Source organism: Lottia gigantea (assembly GCF_000327385.1).
Source record: "Lottia gigantea unplaced genomic scaffold LOTGIsca_15, whole genome shotgun sequence".
Classification (NCBI taxonomy): domain Eukaryota; kingdom Metazoa; phylum Mollusca; class Gastropoda; family Lottiidae; genus Lottia; species Lottia gigantea.
This window is the reverse complement of record NW_008707797.1, coordinates 2,061,396-2,076,003: the sequence shown is the minus strand read 5'-3', so window position 1 is coordinate 2,076,003 and position 14,608 is coordinate 2,061,396. Positions and strand designations below refer to the sequence as shown.

The 14,608-nt window shown below is 32.0% G+C and overlaps 1 protein-coding gene across 1 annotated transcript; it reads left to right on the top strand.

The window, feature by feature from the left end:
- Positions 1 to 3,220: 3,220 nt before the first annotated feature.
- Positions 3,221 to 7,316, top strand: LOTGIDRAFT_157884 (hypothetical protein; the record flags this gene model as incomplete). The annotated part of the gene is made up of 3 exons (XM_009050474.1): positions 3,221 to 3,934; positions 6,460 to 6,542; positions 7,292 to 7,316. 3 exons carry the CDS (start codon positions 3,221 to 3,223, stop codon positions 7,314 to 7,316), a joined length of 822 nt encoding a protein of 273 aa, XP_009048722.1.
- Between the last annotated feature and the right edge of the window lie 7,292 nt (positions 7,317 to 14,608).

The window sequence follows — 14,608 nt, the reverse complement described above, 5'->3', positions numbered from 1 at the left end:
TTTTTGTAATCCATATTCTATTCGTATCGACTACTGCTACCTAGTATGTTTCGCCAAAATGTTTTTTTGTTGGATTTCGGGTCTGGTTCGGATCGTTAGTACTTGGTTTACTTATTCGATCACTAAATGTCGATCAAACCGTTCATCAAATTAATCAAGATTAAAAGAGAACTAGATCTTGTACCAATTCACTTATAATTGACTCCAGTCAATATCTATAATATATTGCATACAGTCGATGGAATCAATCGGTTATCTGAGTTCACAAAATCACCCGTTCATCAATTTATATAAAATAAATTATATTATATTTCTAACTATTTGTGTATTAGTGAGTGCATAGATATCTTTGTTATCTGATGCAGTAAACGTTTCTGCACAGTGAAATTAGGTGTTCCAGAAAGACGAGCATGTCATGCATCAATACAGCAGACCTGTTTATATTAATTGAATTGAACTATGAATAGAATGATTGTTATCTCTGCTAATTATTATATGCCCTATTCAATGTTGACTCATAGGTGCCAGAGGACGATCTAAGAGTTCATTCACCCACATAATCGACGAAGTCTCGATTAAACGTTGTTTAAGGGCATTCATATTTCTGTTATATTTGGAAATGAAAATCCGTACCAGCAAGATAATTCCGTTAATCATAATTGAGAGTAAAGTTGTATAGTAGTGCTATCATGTTTTTTCTAACAGGTTGCCATGCAGCTTCTACAAATGTCTCTTTGTCCATCTAATTTCGTAACTCAAGCCATTGTAAAATGTAGAGTACGGTCATGTCTATAGAGATGTTTGCATTAATCACTTCGGCAGATATTACTAAATGGCCCATCATAACATGTCTTTCATGTGACATCAACTATTGTTTGACCATACATATATACCAATAAAATGTAATCTCTATTCTTTTTTTATCATGCTTACTTCAAATTCCAATCTACAATCTGTAATTCGTTTGTTGACCTTCTATTTAGAGCATGATTTGATTTTCAATACAGTTCAATAAAGTTCGGTTTATAACAGGTCAAACTCAATGTTTACCTGAGGGACTGGAACTATCACGGCTACAGTAAGCTAGGTTCAGGATGCTAGCATGTCCATATCTCTTAAATTGATCTTTCCATGATTTTCTGTACCAGTTCGAGACGACTAGAATGACCATTTACTACGGAGTAATTGAGATGTCCCATGGATAGTAATAGTAGAATAGAATAAAAGACCACGTTGTTGCATTGTTCAAGTGTCCGAATTAAGAATAACAAAAAAGTTACAGTCCGATGTAATTTTGTAGCAGTAGAACAGTAGGACATAGTTCAGTCATTATTTACAATTCGTATAACACCTTCATTATATTAATTGGATCATGTACTTTAAGTATTATTAGTCCTCTTAGTATTGTTAGTCTTCTAAGTATCCTCAGTGCAGATCTGACGAGTCCTATGTGTGTTATCAGTACAGACGAGGCGTGTCCGCCCTGAGGGAGACGTAGTTTGTTATTATGTTAAAACATCAATAACTGATAATGTATTGAGTATCATTTCCTAACAACTGATTGATAATAAGCCAAGAGTCAATATCAATTACTATTAACTCTTTTCTAGATATAGTGGATATTTCTATATTGATAATTGACCAATCAGAACAAGCTGTAGGTGAACACAGATAACACAGCAGCTGTATATACATTCTTTTGTTCCTGTAATCATTTTGTAATATTATAACATTATAATATTGCCTCCGTGAAGTTTTAAAATGTGCGCTTTCTTTTGTTAAGTTATATTTTGTTTCAAGTAACATCACATCCCTAAGTTCCAGTGACAGAAGTTATCTGTAAAAACATTGTAACATTAGTGTAGGTACAGGAAGTTTCCCTCGGAAGGTTTTGAAGTGCGCTCATTGTTTGTAAAGCAACAATTCGTTTCAAGTAACATCGGAGTTCTAGTGACAGTTATTTTGTAATTTTATAACATTGTAACATTGGCGTATGTCCAGTATCTTACTTCTGTGACCCTTTGAAATGTGCGTTTTCGTTTCTAAAGACATATTTTGTCTATGACTTTCAAGTGAAAATTACCAATGTTAATATTCAAGAATTATACCATGTAGGTCCTTGATAATTCTTCTGTGAAAGGTTAAAGAAGTGTGTACCAGGTTTAAGTGAACGAGTGATACCTGGTGTTTCTTAAGCTTCACTTGAAACTTTGTTTTAAACGTCCGCTATCGTGGAATTAAAATTATAATACCTGAAGTTTCTGCATCCATGTGTATATTTAGAATTCAGATCTTTTCTATACGACCCGTGGATTAATCTGGAACATTTGATCATTGTATTGTTGATCGTGCTGCAAATATACACCAGGGAGTTGTTTAAATGTAACAGCTTATTATTTTGTATTGAGTGGGATACGCATACGTAGATATATATGTTATGTTTAGTTTTTGTTATGACTTGACTCCATGGTAGTGGCTCACAAGAGCTGTAACTTCTTGAAAGGTTATGGAGATTTTCTCTTCTACTCGGATTTAAAAACAAGATATAAGAGGCTTCCTGGATTTATGGATTCTAGATTTAAAATCGTCGAACAAAAACCTGTTATATCTATCTTGGAGACGAGTAGAGTCATACTAGGTAACGGCATGCATATTAGCACTGATCTGTACCAAAACAAAAGAAATCATTCTTAAGTGTATTTTTTGGAATATTCACTCGTGGAAATGTTCTCGTCGTTCCAAATGAGAAAATACGACGTTTAAAGAACCCTCCCTAATATATATGTGATTCTTATGTATACAAAATATACCAATCTAAACTAGTAAGATAGCTTCTAGTAACTATTTACTAGTACAGTACTGTACTACTAATGATAACTTTAATTGGTCAGAATGGTTTTTTCAAAGCGGTCAATAAACGGTTTTATAAGTGGACATGCTTTATATATATTCATACATTAGACGTTGACTTATCAGTTGGGATTCTAATTTAGACCAGTTATTAGTTTAGAGCAATGTCTTCTGAAAATTTTAAAAAAGGTCTACGATATGATGGAGCAGTACTAACAATATGAGGACATACCTTATATATACTTAAATATCAGTCAGAGGGTATGAAGTGTGCCATTGTCGTTGAGATTCTAATTTAGACCATTTACACTGCTAATAAGAGGAGTCTTGCAATAGTTCTGAAAATGTGTTCCAGGTCTGTGATAGGATAATGGAGAAGAAACCAGGAATTCTACGCTGGGACAAGATAAAGGGTTCTGTGGGTGATGACGGACAATCAAGAAAACAAAACGGTGTTTCTGGAAACATTTCAGGGAACGGAACGGAATTCCCCGTCCCTGTTGAAACACCAACAGAAACGGAAAATCATCTGGATAGGACTACAAGATACACCGCTTCTGCGCCAACCGATTCGCTTTCAAAAGACCAAATCTCAAATGATTCTGGATTTTCCGCAGAACAGAAACAAATTCAGAGTAATGAAATTGACTCTGATGACACCCCGCTTCATGGAAATTCTAATATTGTTAATAATGAAAAGTCTGCTCCCACCGAGACGGGTGGAACACATTTGCACAACATTAATAAGGATGTAACGCAACGTCTATCTGATTATAATGAAAAGGTCACAAATGACAAAGTACCACAAATGACAAATGGTGCTGATGCATCAAACAAAGAAATAGACAAATTTAAAGACAATGCTCTAGAATGGGATCCTTTGTGTAACGACTCGAACCAAAAAGGTGAAACGCCCGAAACTGGTGATACTACTGAAGATGCTCATCAAACAAAATTCACGGAATCCAGCGAAAGTCACGAGAAACAAGATGAGTTCAGCAGAAAACATGAAAGAACGTTTCGACTGTATAAAAGTAAATACTTTGATATCAACTATGTTCCTCAACAAGGAAGACATGACAAGGTAAAATTCTTATTCTTTTGTTAATTTAAAACATTTGGAACTGAATGATTGTCGTCTCACATGCAGAGAAATTAATATTCTACTATGTGCAGGTTGTCAGGTATTGACAGTGTAACATGCAAAGAAGAAAACCATGCATTCACCATCAAAATTTATTCTACCAAGCGCCCGTGTCGTGTCGGTACGCACTCTATATGTACAAGAAAGGTGCAAAGAAAGATACAAACGCATCAATCAATGATTAATATCACCCTCCGTTTTTGTAACATCCAAATACATTAAAGAATCTCAGAAGCAGTGTGGCTGTTTGTTGGAAATAGCTTTGAATAAAGGGCTTATGTCTTTATTCCATCAATTTTGATTTTTGTACATTATGAAAACAGTATAGACATCGGATCATCCAGATTTACATTTTAATGAAAATGATAATCTGTATCAAACAAAGTAATTTCGAATTTAATAGAATTGTCAACAAATTTGCATTAGCTTCAATGTATCTGTAAATATCCAGACTGAAGATCCAATCTTGATAAAATGTATACAAGCATATAATGAAGAGTTTCTAAAGTAGCCAATTACCAAGAGACGTGAACACTTTCACACTATCCTTATCATGTTTACAAAACAACACAAAACCGGAAAGAATTTCATGGTTTCGGTGTCAGAGCACGCGGTGACATAAATGGAACTCTTAGTTCTATTACGTGATTAATTCAACATTAATTCAAATAACGCGAGTGACAATCTTTTATTATTATTTCCTCTTGGTATAACATTAAATTTGTTGATAATGTTTACAAGTCATGAAATAACGTGTGTGTTTATTGCTTTATCATTTTTATACGCCCACATCTCTCTATATGACCCCTGTCCGTCGGTCCGTCAACATTTGCTTGTAAACGCTCTAAAAACTAGATTTCAAATGAAATTGGGTATGTGTATACATATTCATAACACGAAGATTAAGTTCGAATTTGAGCTATTTTGACCGTTAGAAGCAGAGTTATTGCCCTTGTCCCAAAATCTTGAATATGCTATTACTCTCTTAGTTTTTAACAGATTTTGATGAAACTTAAAATGGATGTTTCGTTTTTACCATCCGCATGCCGTGGTGGGCGTTTATCTTTATATTTGACGTATGGAACAGAACGAGACTAAATAGACGATTTAGCAAAAAATTTAATATAATGAAAATTGTATTCCTATATTCGAAAAAATAAAACACAAAATTAATGCAAATATCAATGACTTTTTTCACCAAAGTGACACTTTTTTCTGTTCTGAAATCGACCTTTTAGTCGACATACACGTTTTATGTTTGTAATAAACATTCATACATTTCTAACGCTCCGAACTTGTCTCGAAGTGTAGTTCTACTTGTCCGACTTCAGGCTGAAAATGGGTCAGTTGTCTGAAAATCGCATAACGCATTTTTATTTTGACTTTTTATGTAGAGTTAAGAGGAGAATGATACGACACAAGTGTGCCAGCTCAAACGACTTGACGTCTAACTCTTAGCGAACACCAGGACAACAGGTACGTAGGTGCCGCTCAGTCACGTAGACTAACCAATGTATCATTTCAATTAACATACTGCGTTATATCACTATTATTATTTTTAATTATCTTGTCAGCTACATCCGACTGTTTTATTGAAGGAGAGGACACTCATAGTTTAATTTATCTTTGTCTAGTTAGTAAAAGTTTCTATTTACATTGACAAATTAATTAATAGTAATTGAAGTATATCTAGGCCTATATTTGATAAGCATATGTTGTCATAGTGATAAGTTTATGTTTTCAAAAATTTCCATGATGCTAGATATTTAGAGCATGAAATACCGACAGCCCAAGAGAGATAACTCTAGTCTATTTATGATATTAATTAGTAAATTGATGGAAGTAATGGAAATAAGGAAATAGGGTGAAATTGGATGAAAATAGAATCTGAAAAAAACGTCGACAAAATATCGATTATTGATTGGATGATATTTTTTTCCATCCTGACGTCACTCAATTGAAGCTTTGCACATTTCCGGTAACCTTTCAAATTTAGATTTGGTATTATGAAAAGACAAGCTTGCCCATTTATCACTCAATGGAAAATATTGATGTGTAATTTTTTTATACTTATACTTTAAATTGATTATTGAAAACGTTTATTTATCGTATCATAGAATACAAATAGAATCCCTTCACATCAACAATTGACTATGATTTAAACTTGAGATGTTGCGTGTTTGGTGATATTTAACATTTACGTTATAAAAGTGCACTGGCATTGAGACATGTACCATACTTGCAATTAAATATATTGTAACATCATCATTGTCGTCAGTATCTCAGCCTTCCTCGTCATCAGTGTTTTGATAGTTTTGAATAAATAAACCAAGTATTAACGATCCGAACCATAAAACGAAAGCCGAAATCCAAACAACATATTGACGAAATATAGGTAGCAGTGTATGAACCTTACTATGACGAAGTATGTCATAATGAAAAGTTGTATTGGCTTTTTTTATCAGATAAGATTGTCTCCGGTGTCAGCATTCATCCTAGGAGCTATAAACTCTTCAGTCAAAGTAGAAACACTTTATGAAAAGGACAGGTTGGTCATATTCGATAGTTGATTTGAGTCTATATGTAAATAGTTTTCAGAAGTACTAGAAATGTACGAAAATAGCAAAATTGCTTCAAAAACATCTGAAACTAGGAACTTCACTATCTATTTCAATAAATGTCTTGAATAAATATGACAGAGTCTCGAGAAATGTCGAGTCGTCATGTTATCTTGAAATGATGTATTAAAATCAGCGCACTTCGGACTCGTGGAACTCTTTATTATCCATAACAAAATGATGTAATATTAAGAGTACAATGAGAGATCCCTATGACTCATCAAACTGAAGCGACCCCACCTGGAGAGAGATTTGTTTAATGTTTATTTTGAATGTTTGTGAACATAATAGTTAATTAATCTGGATATTAATGTTGGGTATTGATCACCGATTAGTTATGTCATTATCTCGTAATAGGCCCGATATTTAATCGATAAGATGGGGTAGTCTTATCAGATCGATATTGTGCAATATAACAGCAAAACTCTGGAATTGAAGTTAAAAAAGAAATGTTCGTGGGTGGGTATTTTCTTCCGATCCAATCAGATCGATATTATACAATATGGCAACAAATAGTTCAAAACATTTGAAAAAAACCTGTCCTTGGTGGGAATTTGTTTAGAAATTTCGATACGATGGGATAGTCTGAATATAGAAAAAAAAACTTATAGCGAAAAATTTATAACTTCTTATTACAAATTGGTTAAATATATTTGCTTGTGTTTTTGTTTTGTTACAGGATTATCGGATATAATGCACTGTAATATCTTTGTGGTTTGGTTTCTTGAAAATGTAGTTTTCTCCCTTTGAAAGTACTCCAAACTATGAAATCAATCAAGATTTATTGGTTAGTGAGGCGTTTTTATTTCTCGCTATTGCCACTTCAACAAGAATCAAGAATTAAAGCTAAAAAAAAAACGGAACGAAAGTTTGTTGTAATTTTAATTATATATTAAACCGGCATGGAATTTACCATTGTATTAATGTCTACATAATAATATCTAGAAGTATTGCTGTCTAAAACCTTGGGCGGACGTCCACGACCCTGTAATAATAGTAATAATAGTAATAAGATCTTTATTTGGGTGAAAATTAGGCCTGGCCTTTTTACAATTTTGCCCTTCAAAGGAACACAACATATAATGCAAAGAAACTAAAAACAACAAAACAACAATCACAAAATCAGTAAAACTATTAACAGTTTCATTCAACTGATTATGTTGTTCTATTTTTTCAAGAAAAAAAAAGGGTTTTTTTTTAAATTTTGTCAAATCATTGATTTTCTTTAATCGATCAAGGTACAGGGTTCCATAAACACGGGCCTTTATATTTCAAGCTATTCTTATATATGGATTTAATAGGTTTTGGAATAAGGAATCTCTGTTTAATGGATGCATATGGTGTGTTTTTATATTGAAGAATCCTGTAGGATCAAATACATTGATAAACATAACTCAGCTTATGTGTGTCCATAAAAACGCTCCTAAATTGAACCGTATTGATTGAAACTCCTGTTAAAGAAAAGTAAATGAAGACAGAAAATCATTAAACAAAAATCAATAAACCATTGATATGATCTTTATTAAATAATGTTAAATACAAGTTTTTAATAAATGATCTTTATTCAATAATATTCAATACAAGTTTTTAATAAATGATCTTTATTCAATAATGTTCAATACAAGTTTTTAATAAATGATCTTAATTCAATAATATTCAATACAAGTTTTTAATAAATGATCTTTATTAAATAATGTTAAATACAAGTTTTTAATAAATGATCTTTATTCAATAATATTCAATACAAGTTTTTAATAGATGATCTTTATTCAATAATATTAAATACAAGTTTTTAATAAATGATCTTTATTCAATAATGTTCAATACAAGTTTTTAATAAATGATCTTTATTCAATAATATTCAATACAAGTTTTTAATAAATGATCTTTATTCAATAATGTTCAATACAAGTTTTTAATAAATGATCTTTATTCAATAATGTTCAATACAAGTTTTTAATAAATGATCTTTATTCAATAATATTCAATACAAGTTTTTAATAAATGATCTTTATTCAATAATATTAAATACAAGTTTTTAATAAATGATCTTTATTCAATAATATTAAATACAAGTTTTTAATAAATGATCTTTATTCAATAATATTAAATACAAGTTTTTAATAAATGATCTTTATTCAATAATATTAAATACAAGTTTTTAATAAATGATCTTTATTCAATAATATTAAATACAAGTTTTTAATAGATGATCTTTATTCAATAATATTCAATACAAGTTTTTAATAAATGATCTTTATTCAATAATGTTCAATACAAGTTTTTAATAGATGATCTTTATTCAATAATATTAAATACAAGTTTTTAATAAATGATCTTAATTCAGTAATGTTAAATACATGTATAAATAATCCGCTGGCTGTGGAGACTTTTAATTTTTGCCCCGGTATGGCGGGTTGAATATGATATAGACCCAACCTTCTGAAACGCCCGACGCCACTCGACGACAGGTCTATTTAGGATCCTTTTCGGAGGAGAATCTACCATGTAAATTTTATATTTCTGTATTAGGTGTGACAAGAAATAGCCGAGAAATCAATGAACAAATATTATGATAAATGAATAATAAATAAGTAGTACGTTTTAAGAAACCTTTTATTTGAACAAGGCAGAGTCTATACATAACTTCTAACTTTTCATCCAAAAAATCGAATCTTATTAAACAATTATTAGATAAATGGTTTTATAAATATGCTTCATATGAGTCTAAGTTCGTAATAACAGCTTCTGTAAATCACTCGAAGTCACTCTGCAAGTTGGTTGATCAACCGTGCATCGTGTCCAATCCACACCCCTATTCGTCAGACTTGTTTATAAGACCATGTCAAAACCCGTATTCGTGATACGGTGATCAACAGTGTAATTGTCTCAGTCACAATCGCAAGTTAGGAAAGGAATTGCAGCGCAGCTCATCATCGTTAATAGAGAAATACACTGCATTATGAATAATAGGGTTTTCAACTGAGTATGAGCTTGACAAGTCATTATAGACAACTTATTTAGTTTTTCTGAATTACAGTCACGCGTTCGGAATTCCAGTCCATTGGTAATTCGTGGATGATGTATCACATAGACTGCATTATAAAGATATTCTCTAAATTTTCAAATTTTGATTTTACGCTTGGCAAGTCCATATAACCAACTAATTTAGTTTCACAATCTCAATCGCATATTGTAGCCAACCAGAGAAGATCAAGGCCAATATATCCACAATGATTGCATTGTATAAATATATTGCTATGTTTTGATATAATTTAGAATGACTGACAGTTGTCAATCTATCATTCTTATAATTACCCTTCTTCACAACAGACAGAATTCAATCTCGCAGAACAAATCGACTTCCTGAAAATGCATGTAGTCACAGGAATCTAGCAGGAATTTCGAACCAAACCATTGTTTTCTTTAGGAATTTTGATAATGTTGTGAAATACAAGTCAAATGTGTAAAATATTAAGGCCGGTCTGGGGTGAAGTCTTGTACAATGAACGTTTAGCTTCAGAGGAAAGCCAATATATTTGGTACCCCCTACAGTGATTACATTGTAGGCGAAGGAGATCAGGTCGTTCGCACTCTATTTAGTCTAAGTGTTGCATTCATATGTCTCGTTGTCATTTTTGCTAATGATTGACTCAATTTTGAAATTCCATACATCTTACAAGACTATAAGAATTATTAAAAATGTAGGAAAGATTATATCAAGATAAGCTACTCTGTCTTGTGAAGATACAAACATCAAAGACAAATTCATATTGAAGTTTACATTAGTTGCTTATTCTGAAGAATATTTAATCAATGTGTACAATAGATATCTTTAATATTTCAGATTCCCATTTCTCTATATCACTCTATAATTGATGTATTGAGTACTATTTTAACAGTGGTATTCCTATATCACTCTATAATTGATGTATTGAGCACTATTTTAACAGTAATATTTCTATATCGCTCTACAATTGATGTATTGAGCACTATTTTAACAGTGGTATTCCTATATCACTCTATAATTGATGTATTGAGCACTATTTTAACAGTAATATTTCTATATCGCTCTACAATTGATGTATTGAGCACTATTTTAAACAGTGGTATTTCTATATCGCTCTACAATTGATGTATTGAGCACTATTTTAAACAGTGGTATTTCTATATCGCTCTACAATTGATGTATTGAGCACTATTTTAACAGTGATATTTCTATATCACTCTATAATTGATGTATTGAGCACTATTTTAACAGTGGTATCTCTATATCGCTCTGTAATTGATGTATTGAGCACTATTTTAACAGTGATATTTCTATATTGCTCTATAATTGATGTATTGAGCACTATTTTAACAGTGATATTTCTATATTGCTCTATAATTGATGTATAGACCACAGGTATTTATATCAAAAGTACCCTCCAAAAATTATTGAAAAATTTCCTTTAAATTAACGTAACCATTGTGAGGAGCATGAACTCAAAAGTTCACAGATAAAGGTACGGATTAAAGCTATTACGAATTTACTCATGTTTCCATGTTGTAGAAAGACTCAGTATATATACAGGTAAACAGAAATGCTATTTGTTCAATATATTCTGTTAGCTTCTAGAAGCTTGTTTTTATTCCGAGTAAAAATAAGTTCTCTATTACCTGTCGATAGACAGTCATCATGGCCATAATTTCGCCAATTATTTCATTAAATCCCGATCTTTTATTCAAACTGTATGGAAAGCAACACACCTTTATTCAGCGACTATTATTTACAGATAGACAGTCGATTCTCTCGACAGGGACAATAGGTTCTGTTTGAAGTGAGCTAAATTTCTTCTTAAGTTGACTGAAATCAATCGATGTCGTCACTCAATGATGTTCATAAATACTTCAATTAGTTACATCAAAATTCAGATATATATCGCAATCATCTGCGAGGACGGGTCGATTATTGTCTTTCATAATATCATATAAACACTTGACCCCCCTATTCATTAACAATAGGCTGATCGACGTCATCCATCAAGGTACCGACGTTTTCAATGTAACCATGGTGTCGCGTTCTGATCGCGACTTTTCAAGATCAGAAAGTGTTTTGTTATTTAAATCCAATGATTAGCTATTTACTCGATTTCACCAAGTGCTTTTAAATCACTACTTTTATACTTTTTGTAACTTTTATGTTATTTTCTGCAAAAAAAAAAAACAACTTGAGGTGGATGATATTGTAACGTTTATGGACTTTAAAAGTTTTTTGGGAAAATTCGCAAAGTGATTTGTCATTGTAAAAGAGGAAGTGTATTCGGAAGACGTCTGTTCAAACCTTCGACCAAATTATTTAGGCAACTCTCAGATTGTAGGTTACGGTCTAAAATCAAAACCTAACAGTTACTGAAGGGATAACAGAATTGGAAAGAGGTGTATGAATTGTATTTAACAAAACGAAACCAAATATTTTTTACAGCAATCAGGTTGGCGGTTCAGTTAGTGTCTCAAATCCAAACTCCATGGTTATTTTTATTATAGACAAAGAGGGTTGGGAAACAAGGAGATGGTGTGTGTGTGTTGGAATTAATATTAACTAAACGAGGCTGAATATTTTAGAAAAGAAACCATAGAGTCATACTCTAGACACTGGTGTTTTTTGTTTTAGTGATTTGAGAATTTTGAATATTTTTTGCTAAAAGATCATCAGATTTCACGATCTAGTGACAATTCGCAAACAATTTATGAAAGTATAGTAACAAACTTTTACTGGAGTAGGATATAATATATTTAGTGGTACTTTGTGGAACATTGTTGTGCTAAAACTTATCTCAATCTGAAACTTTTTGACTCAACCAGTACCTTCGTTGTTCTTGGGTGATCTTTTTAGATATTTTTTCTTACAGTTTTGATTCTGTTTTCAACTTTTTAAACTATCTGACCCAATGTTCCATATTCTTGTTAACATTAAAACTTGAATACGCTATGTCAATCTTTTATATTGGCCATAGAGAATAACTTTAATGCATATTCAATCGATTTTCATTAACGTACTCTTTAAAAGGTCCTTAAAAATCTTTTGAAATTGAAAAATAAACAAACTTGTTTGAGTCAATCAATATTTAGGTAATTCCATTCAGCTCAAATTAAAATATTCCAATCACTCTAGAAAATTACAACACTGTTGGATTTTGGACAAACTATTAAAATTGAAACATTTTATGGATTAGAAGTTACTATCAACCCTGAAACAGGTCTTTTAGAAAAACATCATCCGAAACTAGTTTAATATTTCGTACATTGATAAGGTACAGGCCTACGCGACGATGTTTGGATTATGTTGAGGGTTTTGAATACCTTACTTTAGGTTTTGAAGCTGCATTGGACCTTCAACTTTGAATAACGCGTATATTATGGACACAATTTTTGTTCTAAGCAGTGAACCTATTTTAAGATGAAAATTCAAAAGTGACTTTCTTTAAAGACCAGAGAAATCTAAACGGAACAGAGAGTTTTTCGGAAGTAGGAAATGAAGAGTATTTTAGGTTGTTATTTTATATACAGACGTGTAAAAGTGATTTTTGAATGCGTCAATTTGATTGGTTGATATTATATGTGGAGCGTGTTTTCGGAAATTTGAAATTTCATAATGTCGAAATTTGGAATACAAAACCTAGATAAAGGATAAAATTGTTCTAAAATGAAATTGACGCAAAAGATTTTTATTTTACTAACTAAACATTAATAATTCATTCAAATATTAAGTGACAAATTCAGACTTTCAAAATGGATAAATTCACACGTGACCTTATAAAGTCATCTGCTGCCAGTACGGCTAGTAACAGCACCGGAAGTAGTGGAATAGGATCTTTAAAGAGTGAAGACAATTCGGACAACAATTCCATCGCTTCAGATCCACCAAAACACACCCCACCCGCCCCTCCTAGAGTTCTCAAGTTGATACAAAAAGGTGATTGGATAGCGTTAGAGAATTTATTGAGAAATATAGAAAAGAATCACCCCGATCTGTCCCACATTGATGAGGTAAGATATAAATTTGCATCAAATGATGCTTCTTCACATTGTCAAACTATTAAAAACTCTTTCTTACACCTTGACATCATTATGTACTTTTCTTGTACCACGAAAGTTTTTAATACAGCGAATGTCCGAAATCGAATATGGCCATTCATAGCCGTCGACCTGTAGGTACCAGTTCGCATGGACAAATTGTTTACAGTCTCTCTGCTTTTAGCATTAAAAAGATAAGGTTCACACAAACTTGTTGTGCCTTACAGTCTAACATGGAATATTGATAAAAAAAAATATTATAGACTTTAAAATGTTATAGCTTGAGGTAGAATCGGAGAATAATTGATATCAACTGAAGCTGAAAGTTGACAGAGATTTTGACATTATAAAATATGTATGGTATTGAATTGCAGCAATTTGAGACGCTGTTAGATCGATAATCTGAAATTTATCATGCATAACACAAGACTCATTTCGAACATGACTGGTATAAGAAAAGAGTACACATAAAGCATCTTCATAACTATATAACTTCTTCTTATACCTTGACAGCAATAACCACTGTTCTTGTATCGCAATACAGTGATCTGATTCGATTGTACGCCAGCGAATGCAACCATTCAGAGCACTCGATAAATAGTCTGTGATCGAAGCCATAATGTTTACAGCTTTTCTGTCGAGAGCTCTGATTGATTGTAATCGCTAGCGTATAATCCAATCAAATTGCTGCATTTACAAACTTTCATGATACTAGGATAGTGACTATTGCAGCCAAGGTATAAGAGAAAGTTCTCAATAGCTTGACATTGTGAAAATGTTTTTCTACGGCCAACAGCGGACACAGCGTAGAGCTGAAAATGTGTCACTTATGTCATATATTAATCACCTTGTTTACAGAACCAATTGTTTAAAAGTTGAAATCATTGGAGTTTTACGTCTAATTCTCTTTCACCTGACTGTACTAAAGAAGACGGACAAC